This window comes from Diabrotica undecimpunctata, chromosome 7 (assembly GCF_040954645.1).
Source record: "Diabrotica undecimpunctata isolate CICGRU chromosome 7, icDiaUnde3, whole genome shotgun sequence".
NCBI classification, from domain to species: domain Eukaryota; kingdom Metazoa; phylum Arthropoda; class Insecta; order Coleoptera; family Chrysomelidae; genus Diabrotica; species Diabrotica undecimpunctata.
Window position 1 is genome coordinate 137,589,506 of NC_092809.1, and position 20,427 is coordinate 137,609,932.

General features: G+C 31.5%; 1 protein-coding gene across 1 annotated transcript; it reads right to left on the reverse strand.

Annotated features, from left to right (window-relative positions):
- Positions 1 to 1,906: 1,906 nt before the first annotated feature.
- On the reverse strand, positions 1,907 to 20,340 carry LOC140445888 (SIN3-HDAC complex-associated factor). The gene is made up of 6 exons (XM_072538298.1): positions 20,198 to 20,340; positions 11,035 to 11,125; positions 10,727 to 10,880; positions 10,510 to 10,657; positions 10,014 to 10,212; positions 1,907 to 7,988 (listed from the first exon to the last, which is right to left on the reverse strand). Exons 2-6 carry the CDS (start codon positions 11,106 to 11,108, stop codon positions 7,682 to 7,684), a joined length of 882 nt encoding a protein of 293 aa, XP_072394399.1. The 5' UTR covers positions 11,109 to 11,125; positions 20,198 to 20,340; the 3' UTR covers positions 1,907 to 7,681.
- Positions 20,341 to 20,427: the final 87 nt, after the last annotated feature.

Sequence of the window (20,427 nt, forward strand, 5' to 3'; positions counted from 1 at the left end):
ATGACATATGAGCCATGCAGTTTTTAGATTGGAAAGCACAATGTATAGACCGAAAAAAATGGAAGATCACAACAGCTTCGAAGATACATAGCAAAATATAACGAATAACGGGGAATCATCCACCTCTTTAATTTTTAACATTGTTTATTTTACTGACAAGTAGCAGTACATTTGCGGTTAGCTTAGGTTATGTCAAACAACTACAACGACATATACTAACGAAAGCATCAATGTTTTCTAAGAACTAAGGATAAATAAAAATCTTTATTTAGTAAAGAGTTCCTATTGTACCTAATATGTACCGTTTACTATTTATTTTTTAAACAATTGTGTCAACACAACAAAACCGCAATTTCAACGGTAGCAGTACCATTTATGGACTTTCCTGAGTAGTTGTCTCAAATAAAAACAGTTTGCAAGATTTATGACTCCTTTTTGGGGGACTGAAACTTCCGATTTGAATTTTTGAACAGAAAATTTCTAAAAAATACACCACGTCACAATTCTAGATTCATTTACAGTTGGAATATTCGTAGATATATCGATCTTGGCACGTCAGTAATTTTTCTAACATTTCTTTTTGTCCGTTTTTAATGCATTTTTTGTAACTACATGACATTTAATCAAATATCACATTATGGGTTCAAGCGTTTCGAGTTTCTTTCGAATGCAACAGGTTTATTTACCCGTGGAAATTGCGAAACCCTAAACGCACGACAATTGCAAACTTAAAAGCTTAAAGTAAATATAAGGAAAGAACAATACAATATTATAGACGTAAATTACTAACAATTGACAAAAAGAGTAGTTAATAAAATGTGATTTTTTTTATACTTAAATTACTTCTGTACCAGCCTTATACAATTTATTATATAGCTGAGTATCTTGAACAACGTGAAATAAGTCAATTATGCCATTATCAAAACTTGTTCTGCTACTTTCTTCTTAACGATGTCTTCAGACATTGTTAATATTACTTTGGATACGTGGTGCGTTTTGAGCTTATATTCAGAGTCTTGTTAAGTAAATACTACATTGTAAATGGTATCAAAAATAATATCGAACAATTTTCATCGTTTGTTGCTCTTCACAAAAACAAACTGCGCATGAGCAAGAATTTCATGTACACTAAAAGTTTATATGTGATGTCAGACATATCATTTTTATATAACGGTTTTATCCGGGTGTGTTTTCCAAGTATATGTCCCAAATAAAGCCCAATGACCATTTAAAACTAAAACGCCAACCACAGTTTAATGTGTAAAGTCAGAACATTAATATAAAACCCAAATAAAGCTATTATTTAATTTGGCCTAAAAATTAACATAAAACAAGCTACCGGGAGAGACGATTGTGAGAGTTATTTTATTCTTCTTATGTCTTTTCTAAGTGGTCTTAACAAGATTTGAAAGATATTTCCTTTAATATCCCATTCAAAAATAACACGATGAAAATGACAGAAATAAATAAGAATTGTCTACAAGATTAGTTGGCTTTAGAAAGTATTTTTTCTTTATGTCTTTTCTGAGTTTTTATTTGGGATGCAATCTGAGCAGACTCAAGAATGTCATTTAAAGATACCACCACGTAAATGACAGAGACGGAAGAATTGCCAAGAAATTAGTTGAGAGTAGTTAATTTTGTGGCAGTGCTTCTCATAGCTTTTCTGAGAGTTTTATGAGGGTTCCATCTGAGAAAACAGTACACAGATCAGGATCAGAATCATTCCACAAAAGAAATGACAGAAAGAGAGAAGAATTGTTAAGAAATTAGTAGAAAATGATCATTATTTTCAGGATCTCATTTAAAGATGGGAAAATTCTACGGAAATAGCAGAACAAGATGTAAATTATCAAGAACTTGTTGAGAATAGTTGACCTTGAAGAGTTCTTTTTTGTCAATAATATTGTCAATGAATTAGTTGCGAGTAGTTGATCTTGAAAGAGATTCTTCTTATAAAAAGTCATGGAAAGAATGGGAGACAAAATAAAAATACTCCGTTACGCATACGAAGATGAAGATGGTCTGCAAAGACTGGTCTGATTTAACATAAGAGCAAAAGAATTTAATATGACAATCTCATTTCAGAAAACTTAAACAACAGTAGTCAGCAAAGAACCAACCGGATGTAAAATAGAAATTGATGGAATTAGTATTGAACATGTAATGGAAATAAAATACCTGGGAATTACACTGTCCAGCTCTGAAGACCTGGACAAAGAAGTGAGAGATCAAGTTCAACAAGCTACTAAGCTAATAGACTGGCAGGATGCTTTAATAACACTATCTGGCGAAACAGACACATTAACACTGAGATGAAGTCAAGAATTTATAAAGCCAGTGTAAGACCAATAATGACATGTCTCAGAAATAACACCCGACATAGCCACAACATAAAGGCTACTGGAAACGGCAGAGATAAAAGTACTGAGAAAAATTATACGAAATACGCTGAGAGATCGAAAGAGAAGTGAACACATTAGAAGAAAATGTAACCTACAGTGTATAAATGAATGGACACAAAACAGAAAAAAATAATTAAATAACCACATAAGCATAATGGAGGAGACCCGTGACGTCAAAATAGCAAGAGATAAGTCACTAATCGGCAGAAGAAGTATCGGACGACCGCGCAAAATATGGAGTGACAACCTTCCATAGAGGTACTAATCCGCCAATGAACAAGCAGAATTGCTTATAAAGAGGAAGAAGAAAAAGTCATCTTAAGATGTCATTTGTACAGAAGTAAAAAGTCAGTCTTTTCAGGATCTTACCACCACGAAAATGAAATAAAGAAGAAGAAAAAAAAGAGTTTTCAACAACTTTTTGCTGTTTTTGATTGCCCTTCACAAGAATCGTTTCTCGACAGCTGCTCATTTTTGATACATTGTTCTTATACACTTTTACCAGCTTTTTGCGATTTTCTTTAGTAATAAATCATCCAAAACTTTTCATTTTAAGTTATTATTAGTTAAATTACTAAATCCGTTGGTTTTTGTATAAAAAAATTCATTTCTAGTTCCAACTCCAACATTACGGAGAGATTTTAAAGAGAAAATGTCAGATCAAGATAATCAAATGGCGTACAAACAAGTCAAAATATATAAAAAATATTATACATATAAATATTGCTGTGAAATTCTTAATTTGATACAAGAAATTAATCATAGTAATATTAAACTAAAACAAGTACCTTAGACATCTAATTTGTGTTTACAAAGAGGAACACATAGGTTTTTAAACTCTTGGCAGTTTATATCAAGACACCACAATCAATGATATGGTTTAAGATTCGAAACTATATTGCCTATTTGTTATCCAAATGGTTTGTTACTGAAAATTATTGTGTAAAAGGAATTATTTGTTCAAAGTTTACTATGAAAATGCAGTGACAAGTGGAATGTTGTTAGATTTGCACAAATAAACGGATTTTATGTATAATTTTTCACCAACTATTGCTCTCTCTCTACTAACTTGTGCTTTTGGTGTGAAAATATGAATCCACTAAAAGGGTCGAAAGCTTGACAGCCAAAATCGACGACCTGTTAACTATCGTTAAAGAATTTTTGTACTGCAGAATTATGATTTTCCATAAATGTTTCAAAAGAGTGGACAGTAAGTCATCATTTAGTCTTGAAGTGGTTCCAGTTCAGAAAATATTACCCGAATATTTGTCAGAACTTTTCTGCGGTACCAACAAAATATGATATCTTACCAAAAGTCAAACTATCACTGTGGGGAGAGGCCACTCAAACGAGCAAGAGCCAAATACCGAAATACTCCAGTATTTTCTCGTAATGAATAAAAGATAGTTTCAATTGATCAATAGTTTGATAGCCAATTGCCTTTAAAATGATGAACGTCATGATAAAATTTCAGAATCTTGTAATGACTGACACAATCAGAACAACTTATCAATTGTAGCATAAACGGTGAGAGATATTAAATATGCACCAAGCACGTATGTCTTGCATTTAACAAGCAACTTCTGACCGGGCCATCCCATGTTATATTGGGTGAGCTGTACCTCATTTTTGTACAATAAAATAACATATTTAAATTCCAGCTACCATTTTTTTGTCTTCTAATAGCATTCCACTTGATATTCGTCGTTCAAACTATATAGAGGAATAAAGCAATCTCCAAAAAGATCTTGTTTTTGAGACATGATGTGCTATTATTCAGGCAAATTGTACTTGTAAAATAAAACGAAGTACATATTTTAGTGTATGACATAAGAAGGTCTGCTAAGATATTTGACTGCTAATATTTTATACGCAGTAATAAAAGAAGACATTAATTATCAATGACTCTCGAATCTCAAAATTACCTTGCTGCCAAGTATTCCTCCGGTTTGAACGACTAGTCTTTCTTATAACTTTTTATCGTCAATGAAAACTAAAAATATAAAATAAAGTCTTTAGAATAGCTTAAAAAGTGCTGCTATAAATATCACACAGTCATAAATTAAATAGGAATATAGTAAAAATCTTTTTTGAGATTTTCTGTAAGCTTACGTTTGCCCAATTATTAGTATCATTATTGTTGATGATTGGAAGTTTGAAGTTTAATGAATAAAATGAGTTGCAACCATATGATTTGGATAAATCAAAAGCTAAGATTTTAGAGCTTTGAATGCATCAGTTGGCAGAATGCAAGTGGTAACATACTGACATTTGTGAAGACAATTTTTCGAAGAGCCGACTTAGTAACAAGGCATATACTCAACACATTACACAGAAGGGTTGCGCATAAAATATTGCCAAGAGAATCAAGAGCAATATAAACAATCATCGGATACGAAAGATGTTGCCCATCTCTGAAACAATTTAAAAGTAGAATGGAAGCTCCAAAAAGGGTCCAAATAAAAAAGTCTTAATTGGAACAAGAAAGAAAAATGATTACTTTATTCAATGAAGACAGCTAATGTAGTATGAAATGTATATAGAGTAAACAGAATGGAACTTATTTTCCATCCATCATACTTTACATTTTTTGCGACTTGTCAATAATCTTGTCAAAAGTAATCCGACTAGATTAACAATCAATGAAAGATTAATGGCAAAAATGTTTAAATGTAACTGTAATAATAATATTAACTATTATTTTTATAGATTTTATTTTTTTTTATAAATATATTAACGATAGAAGAGTATTAAATTCTATTTGGTTCATCCTTCAGTCTTAGTATTCTTTCAGCCTCGTATTTTACTGAAATGAAGCGTGGAACTGAACATTGTCTATGAAGAAAATCGTTTCAGCGAAAAGATGAATGTGACTATTTACTACTAGAGTTTCTTCAGTCTCTTACACGGCTAAACAAAAACCCATAATATCAGTATTCGATGAGATATGTTGTTAATTGAGCAGAATCTTAGAAAATTACTATGTAGGAATAGAATTATTTATTAACAAAATGAATTTAATTATAGAAGTGTCGAAGATTGGTTGTGTTTTGAACTGGTGAAGCAATTCAAATAGTTTAAAAGTACAATTACAGAAGACAACGACAGAAGACACAGACTATGAAAATTAGGAAGCATTGACATCCGTGATTTAAAGATTCTTCCATCGCAGGTTATAATTTTTGGCAACGTATTTTATAAAAAAATAAAAAGAAATCCGAAATTATACGCTTCAAAATATGGGCCGAGTGTCCACGTCAACTAAACGACGAAATTTCACGGATCGACAACTTAAACAGTGAGAAATCACATTAGAAAAAACTTATGGTAAATCAAAACCTGCCAAAATTGATACTTCAGTTGTATTTAGATATTTTTATATTGGATTAAGCGACAATTGATTGTAATGAGGAATACATTTTATATTTGCTTTGACATTTCGATTTCCAATGTGAAAATCGTTTAAAAAATATTTGAAATAAAAAATGATTGATCTTAACCTGTAAATTTAATACCAATTTGAGAGTTGAATTTGACAGGTGATATTACCATCCACGTACTGCTATATCAATGTCTTAGAATAGCATATGGTCGCAACTCGAAACAAAACCAAATTATTTCATATAAAACATGAATTAAGTCTGAAAAATCATGAACAATCAGTGCAAAATTCTCTAATGAGATCAGACATTTTGTATTTATTGCACTTATTTATTCAGCTATTTATTTCAATAAATTCTTAATTTGTGTCATTCTTTGTACTGTCGATAAATATGTGTGGATACTTACCAATTAATTGTTAATAGAACAAAAATACAATATAAAGTCACTCTAAAATAAATGACTTAAAAACTTATTCTAAGGGAGTAATTTTTATATCTTAATTGATTCATAAATATGTAGGTACTTTTAATTGAGGGCGATATTTTGTAAAGAGTAAATGATTACATTGTCTGATGGTTGATGGTAATATTTTAGAATGACATTAAATACAGGTAACTATGTCATATTGCAAAATGGCCAATAACCATCAGACACCCAATTTATATTCTTAAGCACCTTAAAATATACATTAACTAGCGTCTGGCAATTAGAGAAATTACTTTTGGCAACAGAGAAGTCAAGATTTTAGTCTAACCTAACGTAATTACCATGATGACAAATCATTATGGAACTAATTAGTTAATCAAAATCAACAGGAGTGTGAAATAAAAATAGACGGTTGGTAATTTTTTGTCTTTGCAAAAAGCACAGAAAGACTCAAAAAACATTGCTCCTTCGAGCCGGATACTGAGTCTCAGTAAAACTTTGCGGCGAAAAGTTAAGCATTTTCAACATGCCACCAAAGAACCAGAAACCACAACACCAAAATCACAACAAGGCACCTTCAAGCAATCTTGTGGTCTTCTATATACTATATAAATTGGTAAAGCAGCTGACGTGACAATAAATAATTTGTTGCTGTTGTTGGAACAGTGAAAAAGGTAAAGCAATAGATACTTACTTTTTCAAGATATTATCACGGATTATTATAGTTTGTGCCTGATTTAATTATGAGTCTTTAATTTAAATTTTTTATTAAAATATTCTATACAGCAATGTTTTCCAATACTGAAGAATAAAATAGATAGATCTGATAGGTAAAATTGCTATTTTTTCTTATTTCTGTTGAACGTAGTTCATTGACTATGAGATGTTGCAAAACTGATAAATATTTAAAAATAAAAATAGATTGGGAAAAAAATAATGTTAAAGAACCATAATACAATGAAAGAAATAAAGAAGAGTTTTGTAAATTAAAACTTTATTATAATCCATACATTTGGAATAATATCAATAAGATTAGGACTCTGTGTCAGACTTTCATACACTGAATTGGAGACTGTCGATAATTCTAAATAAGATCTGTGTAAAATTAATTTTAATGAAGTTTCAAATAAATTAATGGGAGATTTATTAAAATTAATAATTAAAATATATTATACTTCATAAATAATAACTAAGTTAACTAAAAAATGAGGAATATATTAAATTCTATAGCATGCAGTCAAAATATCGCCCGTCAGTTAAAAATATTGCATAAAATTGATTCCAAAAAATCAACTTAACCCACGATATATTATTAAAATCTAATAAAAATATCTTCTCTTGACAAATAATCTGTGTACATTTGTTACAAATATAACAACGAAGAAAAATCTACATACCAATAAATTACAAAATAAAAATAAAAACAACCTATGAACCGACACATGACACATTTCGTTAACGAACCATTAGTTGGCGACGGCAATGGGGATCCGACTGTTGATCTCCTCCAAACCGACTTGGTCCTGCTTGAACGCGCCGTTGTCAGTAGCTGGAAGGCCGGGATTAGACGATTCGTCGTAGCCTGAATCTGAGCTACTATCGCTGTATAGTTTTGAAGAGCCCGTGTTCTCGCACTGTTCCGTTTCCGGTTTGGCGATGTCGAGAGCCAGCTTGCAGGTAGCCAAACGGCTACGGCACGGCTTCATGCAGGTCGGATCGAGCATGATTTCGTCGTAGAGGCCTCTGAATATTACTCCGCAACATATCGTTTCCCTGAAAAAAGAATTTGTAAACTTTTGTATAGACTTTGCCTTAGCTGTGGTTTTTTGTTCGATTTGTGTGGCTACACAAATCTACTTCTATTCCAGAAAAATTCATGAAGCAGTAGAAAGCCGAGAGCATCCAGAGAATAACATGAAAGAAGGCTAACACCCAACCGGAATGCGGCATACTATCCAATAACATTAACACACTTTCGGACTGCTTCCGTTGTCTCCATAAGAGAATTCGTTACTCAAAAATTGTATTAAGTTTATGAAACAACATTGCCTGTGTGACTTGTGAATGGATCAAGTAGTTCCAAGTAATTCGAGGAAATCGAAATGTGGGAAGAAGAATATCATGGCTTCAGAACTTAAGGGAGTGGTTTGAATGCAGTAGTGCAGAACTATTTAGGGCGGCAGTCAACAGGGTCCGCGTAGTCATGATAATTTCCAACCTTCGATAAAAGATGGAACTTGAAGAAGAAGAAAAAGAGTAGTTCTGCAGCTGGTTTCAAGTCAGAATAAAAAAAGGAGGTTGATAGACGAGGTTGGTATCGTAAAAAATTAATAGAGTAATTGATCATAGAACCAATGTGACGCCTCCGAAACGAAGATCTTACTGATGAACGATGAACAAGACCAGAAATAAGGACAACAGGTATATTGTAAGATTATCTTGCAGTCTCTCGGTAGATGAATTGAGAAAAAAAATCAAGTGAGAGTACCCTTCCTACTTACCAAGGGATCTTGCAGGATTAGATAACCAGGCAACATTAGATGTTGAACAATGCTGCTGTCACTAGCCCAAGTACCCTACTTCAAGAGAAGAAAAGAGAAGAAGCAAGCTACTTGTTAATGCGAGATTAGGCGAGAAGGTGTCTCATTAGGAAGAGCACTCAAAACGTTCACGAATCGATGATCAAGGCCTAGGTACCTGCTTTTACAAGAACAATGTTTATAAAAACAAAAGCCCTCGTCTAGAAAAACTTCACCTTCTTCATCATGGCTAGCTTAACGAGGTCCCGCCGTCATAAATATCATTCGCCTCATTCTGCTGAAGCCTACAAATGTCAACTACCTCCCAAATCTATCGTAAATCCATCAAAATCGAAGATCTCAAGATTAACACCGGTTACTCAGGTTACATGTACTCGAGAAATACTCGTAAAGAAAAAAACAATAACAATTCTATGATTTCAATCAAGTCCAAAAATCCCAGAAGTAGATCTTAAGTAAAACCTCAAATCCTGTCGACACCACAAAGCTCTGATACGCCCAATGACAAAAACTACCCGAAATCAAATAAAAAAAAAACCCTCCAACTCTAGAAACAGAACGAGACACCTACAGCCCATGCCCCCTCTATACACGGACAAGCTCAAAATGCTCGACAAATATAGTTTTCTAAATTATTCTACACTTCTTCCTCTTTATAAAATAGATATTCAGTTCTCTTTCTTCTTTATTACTTTTTATTAAGTATTGTACTGCCTTTGTATCATTATCAAGCTTTCATATTGATTTATTTGCCACAAGTATAGTGTTGAGCATATTTTATGCCCACGAATATCTCCACTAGCGCAAATTAAACTTAAAATATCTAAAAGTCTTTCTTTCCCTGACACCTGGCGGTAAATTTCAACGCATATAATATCATCAATGCTCGAGAATTCTAACACAAGATTCGTAACACCATAGTATATGTAATGACCTGAGAGAATTGATGAAAAATCCTGTACCAGAAAAATCGCACCAGAAAAATCCTGTATTTGTCCAGCTGTCATGCCTAGACATATTAAGCTATTCAGAAAAGAGTTGCAGCATATGGAAAAACAAAAATTAACGAACAATTATTAAAACCGATCATAAAAAAACGCTTCCTAGCACATTTTCACGAGGATTCAAAACTTTTGTTATAGTTTTGTCAAAAAACTTGTACATTTTTACATTTAAAATAGTCCAATTTTTGTCAACATGTCTCTAAACAAAAACTCTATTTGTATTTTATAAACAAACAATTTAAAATTTAACTTACTTTTTCCAGTAATCCAAATCAATAAATCCACTAACTCTCGTATCATCATGTCTTCTCTTAGGCATACCTTTGTACCTCCTGCTTTTCATCACAACGTCTTCAGAGTCGCTGAGACCGGGACTGCCTGTCCTACTTGATTCGTTGCTGGGGCCATCTTCGCATAAGTAGTCTACTTCTTGGAGATCCTGCTCATCATTACCTTCAAAAATTTATAGAATATAGTGTACTGCATTATGTAAACATAAAATATAATAAATTACTTAAATAAAAGGACAGTGAATAAAGAACACAAAAAACGAAAGAAATGCAGGTTTATTTCAACAAAAAACATTTTGATCAATCTGTGCACATGTTATTTATGTAAATAAAGTTCCGCTAATAATCTGTGTTGAAATAACAAATAAAACAAAAAAGTTGACATTATTAGTGTTACTGTCCATTATTTAATATAAAATAATGTATTACTTCTGGAAAAATAATAAATTCAACTACATACCTTCACTTTTGTCACTCAATACTGGGCTATTCTCCCGATGAAACTGTTTTTTCTTCAACTTATCAGCTTTTTCTTCTAACAATTTACGATTTTTTACTTTAAATTTAGTCATTGATTTGATACCCGGACCAGCTCTGGCATCTACCACCTAATGAAAAGGATATTATTATAAAACGCATACAGGAGATGTTTTGTGTTTAGCGTAAATATTACTTACATGTTGCCAATTTCTATCAGATCCAGCGGGCAATTTCTTCCACCTTTTGACAAGTAAGACGCATGCGTTACAGATTTCACCTTGTCTCGGAGTTTGTAGCTTGAAACATTCCAGAAAATCCTCCTCGTACTTCTTACTATCAGTAAATCGTGAACTGAAAACAAACAGGTGATATAATAAAAGACTAACAATATATTACGTGTAATGGTTTAATATTGACTGTAATTTAATCCAAATCAAGCATTTTTATATAACAAAAATATATAAACCACAGAGTTTTCTAGTGTTATAGGAGAGGAATTACTAACCTGCTAGATTTGGCTTTGCAGATACAACATCCAGTTGTTGATCTATACACTTTTGGTCTGTGGAATGAAAACATCTTGAACTGCTACAATTCTGGAAAGAAAATGCTTTGTTAATTGAGCTTATAAAAAACACGATGTGATAATACATGAAAATTGATACGTTTCAGTGTATATGTGAAACAATTCACAAAACATTGAAGAACAAGACAAAAAATGATACAATGATAAAAAAATGATGAAGAGTGAAATACATTATAAGATTTGATGTGACAGAAAAATGAAGACAAGAACTGAAAATTAAAAAAAACCGTGACCGACCTCGCAAATATAATTTTCGTAAATATTGACATTTCTTATGGTAAACAACACTGCCAGATTGAAAATTCATAGCATGGTTTAGAAGCAACAAATTTTCAAAACAATCAATTTTGTGAAAAAATGGAAATCTCCCGTGAACATTTTCGTGCGATGAAAGCCAACAAAACTATTTGTTTGTCAAAGGTGATGGATGAACTCAAAAACAATTATAATCGTTGCATCCTCTTGCGTTAGGAGAATGCCAACTGTCATATGGCTCATATTAACATCTGAGTATTTAGTGAGCCATTCTGTATACAATCCTGACCTGCCATTGTGTGATTTCTTTGAGTTCCATTCCTTTAGTACTGTGATATCTGTATAGATACTGTGATATTGTACTTAGAAAGATTATCGAACTTATCTGTTTCTTTCTTGTTTAGTATGTTCAGTTCTTGAATATTCCAACAACCAGTCTTCATTTGCCTTTACCATGGCCTAAGTCGTCAACTTTTAATTCCTGTCAAATTCCGAGGCTTTGCAATCTGGTTTTTAACTATTTTTAAAATTTGTAGATGCTGAGGAGCTAGCCCTCCAATCTGGAGGGCCAGGTAATAATTTTTCGTCAAGGTTGTCTTCTGCTTGAAAGATTGCCTTTTCTTCAGCTTTAGAGTTCGTACTACCCTTGGTTTAATTTCAGAGTTTTGTCTTCTCTATGACTAAAGAGCTTCATCTGTCCTGTTCTGCCTTGCTGTGCTTGAAAGCTGGGCTGCCACTTCGGTTATTGACACCAAACTGAAGATCTGTGATTTAATACTTTTATCAAATTAATGAGTAATTTATTTTTACATGTCAGGCGTTTTTAAATATTTTAGAGAAAATACCAAATGCTGTCTTCTTCTAAGAGTGCTGTCTCGCTTAAGAGATTGGCAATCATAATGGCTGTTTTTATTGTAACTTGCTTCCCAAACAAATCAAACAAAATTTATACCAATCAACCAAGATTCTTCAACCAAAAATTACGTCTTTGGCATAATGATTTTCTTGTTTAAATCTTTCGAGTTCGAAAGCCTTTATTATTTTTAATGTCCATGTCTCAGTTCCATATAATAATATTGAAAATATATAGCACCGAATGGTGTGTCCTCTTATTTCCAAATTGAGATTTCTGTATGTTAGGAGTGGCTTTATTCATATATATGATCTGGCAATCTCTTTTGATCAAAGTTCCAAAGAACTAATACTTTGTTATTTATTCTATCATAATTTATTGTCAATATTTTTTGCATATTTTGTTTTTTTTTTTATAATAAGCATATATTTAGTTCATTTTAATTTTCATTCATATTAATTCCCATCTCAACACTATATATATTTGCCCTAATGGCCAATTTTAAAGATGGCATTAATCAATTGTCAAATCATATTGTATTGTCATGAATAAATACTGTTAATCTTATTGAATGTTTGCTTCAGAATTTTTATCAATTGTAAATAATGGACCTGTTATCTATAACAAATAAAATTGATAATAATTGTTGTCAATGCATTTTTGTACAAGATATGATTTAATTTTGATAATTTTCTAATTATATTTACTAAGAATACATTGTATCATCAATGCATTTATATTAATGTGTCAGGTAATGCTTGAATTGTTTATCAATAAGAAGGAAATTAAAAAAAAACTATAATACGTTAGATAAAGATTGATAGCATTATTAAAAGGGAACTCCCAAATCTTATAATTATACAAATTATATTGCACAAAAAATCTCGAAAATCAATCATCTTTATACAGAGAAATTGAGTTTTTTAATGGGTGATTCCCACATATATTTGGTTAATGCACAGTTTAAAGAAAGAATATTCAATCAAAAAAAGGAGATTGGAAAAAGTAGAGAAAAGATAAATATTCATAAATTAAAAGATTTTGACAGCAAATAAATATAGAGAGCAAATAGAAGATAAAATAATGACAGAAAACATAGTAGAAGAAGATATTAACTAGCTATGGATAAAAATATGAGATATTGTATTGCAGAAATTGGTCCAAATATTGGGTATAGGCAGGGCAGAAAAAAGAGGTCAGTGGTTTGATAATAAGTGCCAGAAGGCAACAATGCCAGATGGACAGAAAACTTTAAATGAGCTACAAAGTTTATTTGATAAAAATGAAACAAGAAAATACTACACATCCCTAAATAGTAGCCATCAAGAATTTAAGCCAAGACTTAGCCAAGTCAATTATGTTGAAGGCGACAACACAGAAAATCAACTAAACCTATATAAGCAACTATACACTGAAGCATTAAAAAGAGAAGAAGTTAGAATTCAAGTAGAAAACTCTACGTTCTTTGATATTATTAAGGCTGGATCACAAAAGAAGAAGACTCATCAAGCAAACACCAACAAACACAAAACCTAACATGAAATTCACTCTCTCATAGAGTGAATTTCATGTTAGAGAGAACTCTCAGAACCGTTCGACATAAATACTGGAGTTAGATAAGGAGATGGATTGTTACCATTGCTACATTGTGAAACCACTAAAATTAACCTTTACATACCTTACCTAGCGTTTGCAGATGATTTAGCAATAATAACAGAAGATGAACAGACAGAAATCATACAGATTGAAACACTAAATGAGTGCATGGATACAATTAGGATTACGAACACCATAACAAGCAGTGTAGATTTTGACAGCTAGTTTTTTATAGTTAGTTTATCTGCTTTCTAGTTTTTGGTTCTGAATTATTTTTTCCACAAATGTCAGTGATCAAATGTAGAAACAAAATTGATATAAAAAATGCTGTAGCAAAAGCACAAGATCTCGGACTCTTGGATGTCTTCTAAAACATTTAATAATAATCCTTGTATCAGCATATAAGTAAGATTATTTAATTTTCAATTTTCACTAAAGTATTTTCTTCACTTAATTATTTAATTATTGGAATTTACACTTAATAAATTGCACACATACAATGTTGGCATAATTGCTATATACTTTGTACCATACAGCAGCCTAATATGGGTTAATATATTTTCAGCAATTATTTTCCATGTACCGTTGACCTGAGGATGCATAGCAAATTATAGTATGTGAAACTGGTCATTGGTGGTAGAATAAATTGATTGTGAGTAAGTCGTATTCTTATTTCTTTTTCCTAATTTGAAATGGACTGACACAGAAAACATATTCAAGATTTTAACATATTTAAGATTCTTTTTCTTCTATTTTTCAGCCTTTCTACCATAAGATCATTGGGAAGAAGACCTTCCTAAAATATTTTTTCAAAGCATAAGTCAAGCAACCATGATTTTCGATGTATTTATTTCCATATGTTAAAGATAAAAGAACAACTTAAGAAATGTTTTAAATAAAGATGAACTAGCGATATTGCCATTGACAGAAAATAAGTAGAATTATAATATAGACCTATATTCTATGTAGAGATATTTTCGTAGAGAGGTTACTGAAGTTACATTTATTAAGTTATTCTTCAGCCAAGGGTACATAGTGGCAGATCATTGTGTTGTGCTATTTGTCGCTTTCGTGGTTCTGGTAAGACTTGTCTTTCTAATATCAGACCAGGATTATTGTGCTTCATTTCAAGCAACAAGTTACCTTCAACCTAATTCGATTTGAAGACTTTGCCAGACGGGGACTGAGGCGGTAATTTTATAAAATGTCTTAAAATCAGCTAGTGTATAGCAAAAGCTTGATCCCAATGTTCACTATGCTTAGTGACTGTGACAGCACAGTGTATCAACTATTTTGGTTTATTCGATATCACCTACTGCCAAGCAGAATTCGCTAAGCATTGGACTGTTCAATCATAAAGAGTGAATGCGAGCTGGCATTAGACTGCAGTAAGACCATCGAGCAAAAAGACAAAAGAGGGAATGTAAAGGTAGTAGGGGCAAAAATATTGTTATACCAGAAGTGCCATCTTGAGAGGCCACATTAAACAAGGAACATTAAACAAGGAAAGAGAGACTCTTTCCTTGTTTCAGATTTTAAGAAATCAAATTTAGTTGGTTTATGTTATTGCTGATGTTATTGTTTGTCCCAACTTATTATTTGTATTTTCTATTGAAGTTTTTTAACAATTGTTTCACATTTTAGACTATTATTGATATTATTTAATTAAAACTTTATTGTGTTCTAGTGTTAAAAAAAGTATTTTAAGTGTATTGTGTATTAATATTATGTAATATTAATAATAATGTATTATTAATATGGCATGGAAAGGTGGACTTTGAAAAAAACATCTATCAACAAACTTGAAGCATTTGAAATGTGGTCATCGAGAAGAATGATGGGCATACCTTGGGTGGATAGAGTTCGAAACGATGACGTCCTTAAGAGAGCCGGCGTGGAAAGAGAACTCTTTGAATTAATTAAAAAACGCAAGATTGGTTACCTTGGGCACATATTGAGAGGAGCAAAATATGAAATACCACAGTTAATCCTACAAGGGAAGATCGAAGGTAGGAGAGGAGCCGGCCTCAAGCAATTATCCTGGTTAAGGAATATTAAAGAATGGACAGGAATACACAATACAGGCGAGCTGTGTCACGCCGCCAAGAACAGAATTCTAGTAATGAGATAATCGCCTACGCACTTTGGTGTATGGCATGTTAAGAAGAAGAATATTAATATCATGTAATATAACAAATAAATAGATAAATTAGAACCCCTCCACCACTATATGATTATTGTGAAGTGTCATGAAATTTAAATTTGGTGCATTCGCATTTCCGGATTTCCATCGGAGGCCACTTTTTTGGTCTCCTTTTCATAACGATTAGATTCCCTCTTTTGTCTTTTTGCTCGATGAGTAAGACAGCTTTGTTCTATCCTACTAATGACTGGACACTTACGTAAGTGGATAATAGTGTAAAGCTATCATTTGTGAGATTATACCTTAATACTTTTCACACTATATCTTTTCGAGTCAAAAGTGGCAACAATATCTCTGAGAGTTTCAAGAATTGCTTAAAATAACGTGACTGTACTAGGTAATCTTAGTTCTCTATGTCACAAGAGCTCTTAATTTTGTTGAGATTACTACCTTACAGTGGGATCTATCCTTGCTAGTAGACTAGATCTTTACACAAGGGTATTAAAATATTTTAGATGTTGGAACTCTGAATTATCTGTATACAACTTACATACCTAGTTGTTACAACTGGTAAAGCAGTTTCTATACTGATATCTATTGGGACTCCACCCATAGCTTTGGGATTCTTACTGTGGGTTGGCTAAGACTGCTGATATTAAAAAATTAAAGTATCATAGAACTGAAAACAACCAAAACTAAAGGGTGCAAAAATGGTGTAGTTGGCTTAAAACATGTAAATCTAAAGTCAAATATTTATAAAATCACATGAAAGACTGTTGTAGTTAAGCAATATTGGGAACAGTTGACATCAGATTGAATTGGATATTACATCATGTTGCAATTAGACTAGAACAGTATTCCAGTTATTTTAATCACAAATTTAAATACTACAAACAATAATGCCCAAAAATATTATTAACTTAGTAAATCAGAAATTCATATTATAATTTTTTCAACGCCGTGTATTGGAAGTTTATTTCTTAATAGAGGCCATTTTTACACTGATAAAAGTGCAAGTGCATATTTACCACTTTTGATTAATAATAATTTGTGTAATGCATGTTTCAAATGTGTAAAACTATTAATAATGTGTATGCTTCCTATGATTACCAAGGAAGCAAACAGTGTTTTTCAAAATTACAAATAAAAACATTTGGAAGACATTTTTTAAAGGCATTAAAGTAATCTCTACTGATTAAAAAAACTGTCATTGACATTACACATGCAGTATTTAAAGACATTCATAAGCATAATGCAATAATTAAAAAAACACAATAAAGTATTCAGGTGTGTATAAATTGTCAGTTTATCTGTGAATATGAATTTTAATATGTCTGAATAATATAAATATTTACAAAACAAAAAAGTATAAAAAAGAGTGTTAAGGTTAATACATATTGGGTAAATTTTCACAAATGCATTAAATTTATCAGATTGTTTTGAAATTACTTAATATATAGTGTAAATATTATGATTTTAAGAAAAATTATTACTATTTTTATGAACACACTCATTTAGTATTATTTCCAAATGCCATTGGACTTCTATTTGATCACTTTTACCTAATAGTCCAAGTATCAAAACATTTTTTTCTTGTTATATATTTTTTATACCTAATGTCATTACTGTATCTCACAACCTGTCTTAGGTGTTCCTTTCTTGATAGTTATTGTTGTTCTAGCAATCATTATTATATCATTATTAACCCTTTTCTCCTATTTTTCTAGCCCTTGATAATTTCCTTAATTTCTCTAGTTTTCTTTTCTAGATCTCAAGTTTTGTCACTACTTATTTTCTCTATCGTTTTTCTTGCCTGCAATCCTTGATGTTCCACATATCCTTTGAACCATATGTTCAACACTTGTGTCAATAAAAAATAGCTCATGTTTTGGTCATTTCCTCAAGTTTTTTTTCTATTATTTCAAGCACCTGGCCATTTTCATTTATCTACAATGCTTTAATCCTCTTAAAGGACTGTACATACAATGTTTTTCTGTCATTTTTCTTTATTCCTTTGGTTTCTGTAGCAACTCTTACTACTTCATCCATCCTTTTGACTTGACCAATTTATTCTACAATTGGCTCAATACAAATTGTTATTTAATCATTTCCTTCTAACATTTCAATAATCTGGTCATTTCCCCATCTTTCTACTGTTTTTATCAAATCTCATTACTCTACCTCACAAGCTTTTTTAGGAAACTTTAGGCAACTTAGGAAAAAATACAAAAGTTAAAATATATCAAAAGCATTAGTCAGCATAAGTAATGTGTAACACCTTTGTTCTAATATCTTGTTCTTTGGATACCACTGTTTAAGGTTTGAAACACATCTTTGAGTATTTGAGATTTTAGTGCTTTTGCAAGAAGCTTTCTTTGAAATGGATATAAGGCAAGTGACCTATTTTTAACAATTGTTACTCCTTCTGTTAGATACCAGTACAATAGTTGAACAAGACATTATAGGTCACTAGTTATAATCAAACACAATTTGAGGTTTTGCAATATTATTTCTCTCAATATTTTTATCATTTTATAAATCATGTACAAAGGAGTGATCACAAATATATTTCTCATCTTTCCCTTTCATTATAATATCTTCATGCCATTTGAATGACACAAATTCTATCATTTTCAAGTTATTCTATTGTAAGTTAGTTGATAGTATTTTTCTATCTCTACAAAATTGACCACATTTATTTTATGTTAAAATAAGAACCCCTACCAATTGTGAAGCTTAATCTTGTTTTTCAACAGGAAATTGGCTAATGATAACACCAACTGAAACAACATTGCATATCTCAACAAAATTGTACATGAGAAAATTTGCTAGATAGTAATATCAATCTTTCTTAGACATTAGTGTTAAATGCATAATAGAGGCAAGAAAAATATTTAATGTATAATAAACAAAAAACATGTACAACCTTTTAATAAATAATTTATTTTGAATTCAACAACATATTACTACAATTCCCCTTTATCTAGCAACAAAAAAAAACCCTAAAAAGTCAAGAAATAAAGATACATTTGTCAGTTTTCAAAACAGTTTATAGGACATCTTGAACATCACAGTATCATAATACTTCTAATAAAGACAAAAGAAATTTGAATCACTCTGTATATAACAGTGTAGTGTATATAATATAACACTGTGTAGTCTTCACGGCCTCTTTATATACAGGAAGAAAATCCGAGAAAATTCGCATACATTTCAGAGTTGGACATGTAGTAAACAATACGTCATGTTGCCTTGTCCTACTTATAACAAGTCTTGAGTGTGCAGTCAAAATACCTATCATTCTGGCTTCAAACAAACAAATAAATAAAAAAATACAAAGTTAGAAATGTTTTTCAATGGCGCGAAAAACTTTAAAGGGCAATAACCCGTTTGAAGATCGATGACACAAACAACATCCACGCAAGGGCGCATTCCCTATTTTACGAAATGTCCCGCCATTCATATATTCTCATTTTATATTTCAAACGCCATATTGTAAAAGATATTGTAAACAACTGCCAACGTTTGCATGCCTTTATTTATTTATAAGATAAAGTAGCCAAACTGATAAGGCTTCCAGAAGATATTGATCAAATAAACAAAGATATTGACATGGAACTACTTTCTGGTCAACAGGTTGAAAAAGTACTTTTTTAAAATGACGAATTAATGGAACACAGTCAAACAATGCACGAATTTTCAAAAGTAATAAATAAACAATTATTCATTGAATCTTGGAATATTAAAAGTTTCTAGAACAATTATTATTGTTGTCTTACAACACCTTTATTATGGATTTCTGATTAGCAATACACGCCGTCCTTCTAGATATCTTTCACTTCAGATAAGAAAAAGAAATATGTCCGCAATATTATCATCTTTCGTAACGCCAAAATGAGAATGAAAATAACAAGATACGGTGGACACACAATTTTAACAAAACAACTTTCCAATAAGTTTGAAAAATGTGTGTTGAATGTCACGTATTCAACAGCCATTTAAGCATTTTCATATTTAGTCAGTCCAAAATCGCATTCGGGCTCGATTTTTCTATAAATGATTGTTCGAACAATCATAATTTCAAGTTTAATTACTGATAGACAAAATATTAAATGAAAGTAATAGAAAGCGTTTACCGGTCGTGTGGTACTCAAAGAAAAATGGAGTTGCATGACGCCGATGAAATATAACTTGTTATATATTAAATAGAGGACGAATGTTAATGACAACCTTACCTTATGAACTTATTAAGAAAGTAGCACTATGATTCACTGAATTTAGCAAAAGGTTTTGTTATTAGAATCAAAAATACTTGTGAAATTCACAAAAATACAGACACACCAACACAACAGATGACGGCTGAAATTTTTAGTGTCGATTGCGCATTGTCTCACGCAGATTCACAGCGCATGTTATTTAGGAGACGCTTGCTTGAAGGCGGTTTAGTCCCTATATTTGTAATTTT

Bases quoted from the DNA above. Each gene is read 5' to 3' on its own strand.
- LOC140445888 (XM_072538298.1), bottom strand. From the start codon at position 11,108: ATGTTTTCATTCCACAGACCAAAAGTGTATAGATCAACAACTGGATGT. The intron at 10,658-10,726 runs GTAAGTAATATT...CCTTTTCATTAG, and splicing joins CTGATAGAAATTGGCAACAT to GTGGTAGATGCCAGAGCTGG. The intron at 10,213-10,509 runs GTATGTAGTTGA...AAATTTTTGAAG, and splicing joins ATTGAGTGACAAAAGTGAAG to GTAATGATGAGCAGGATCTC.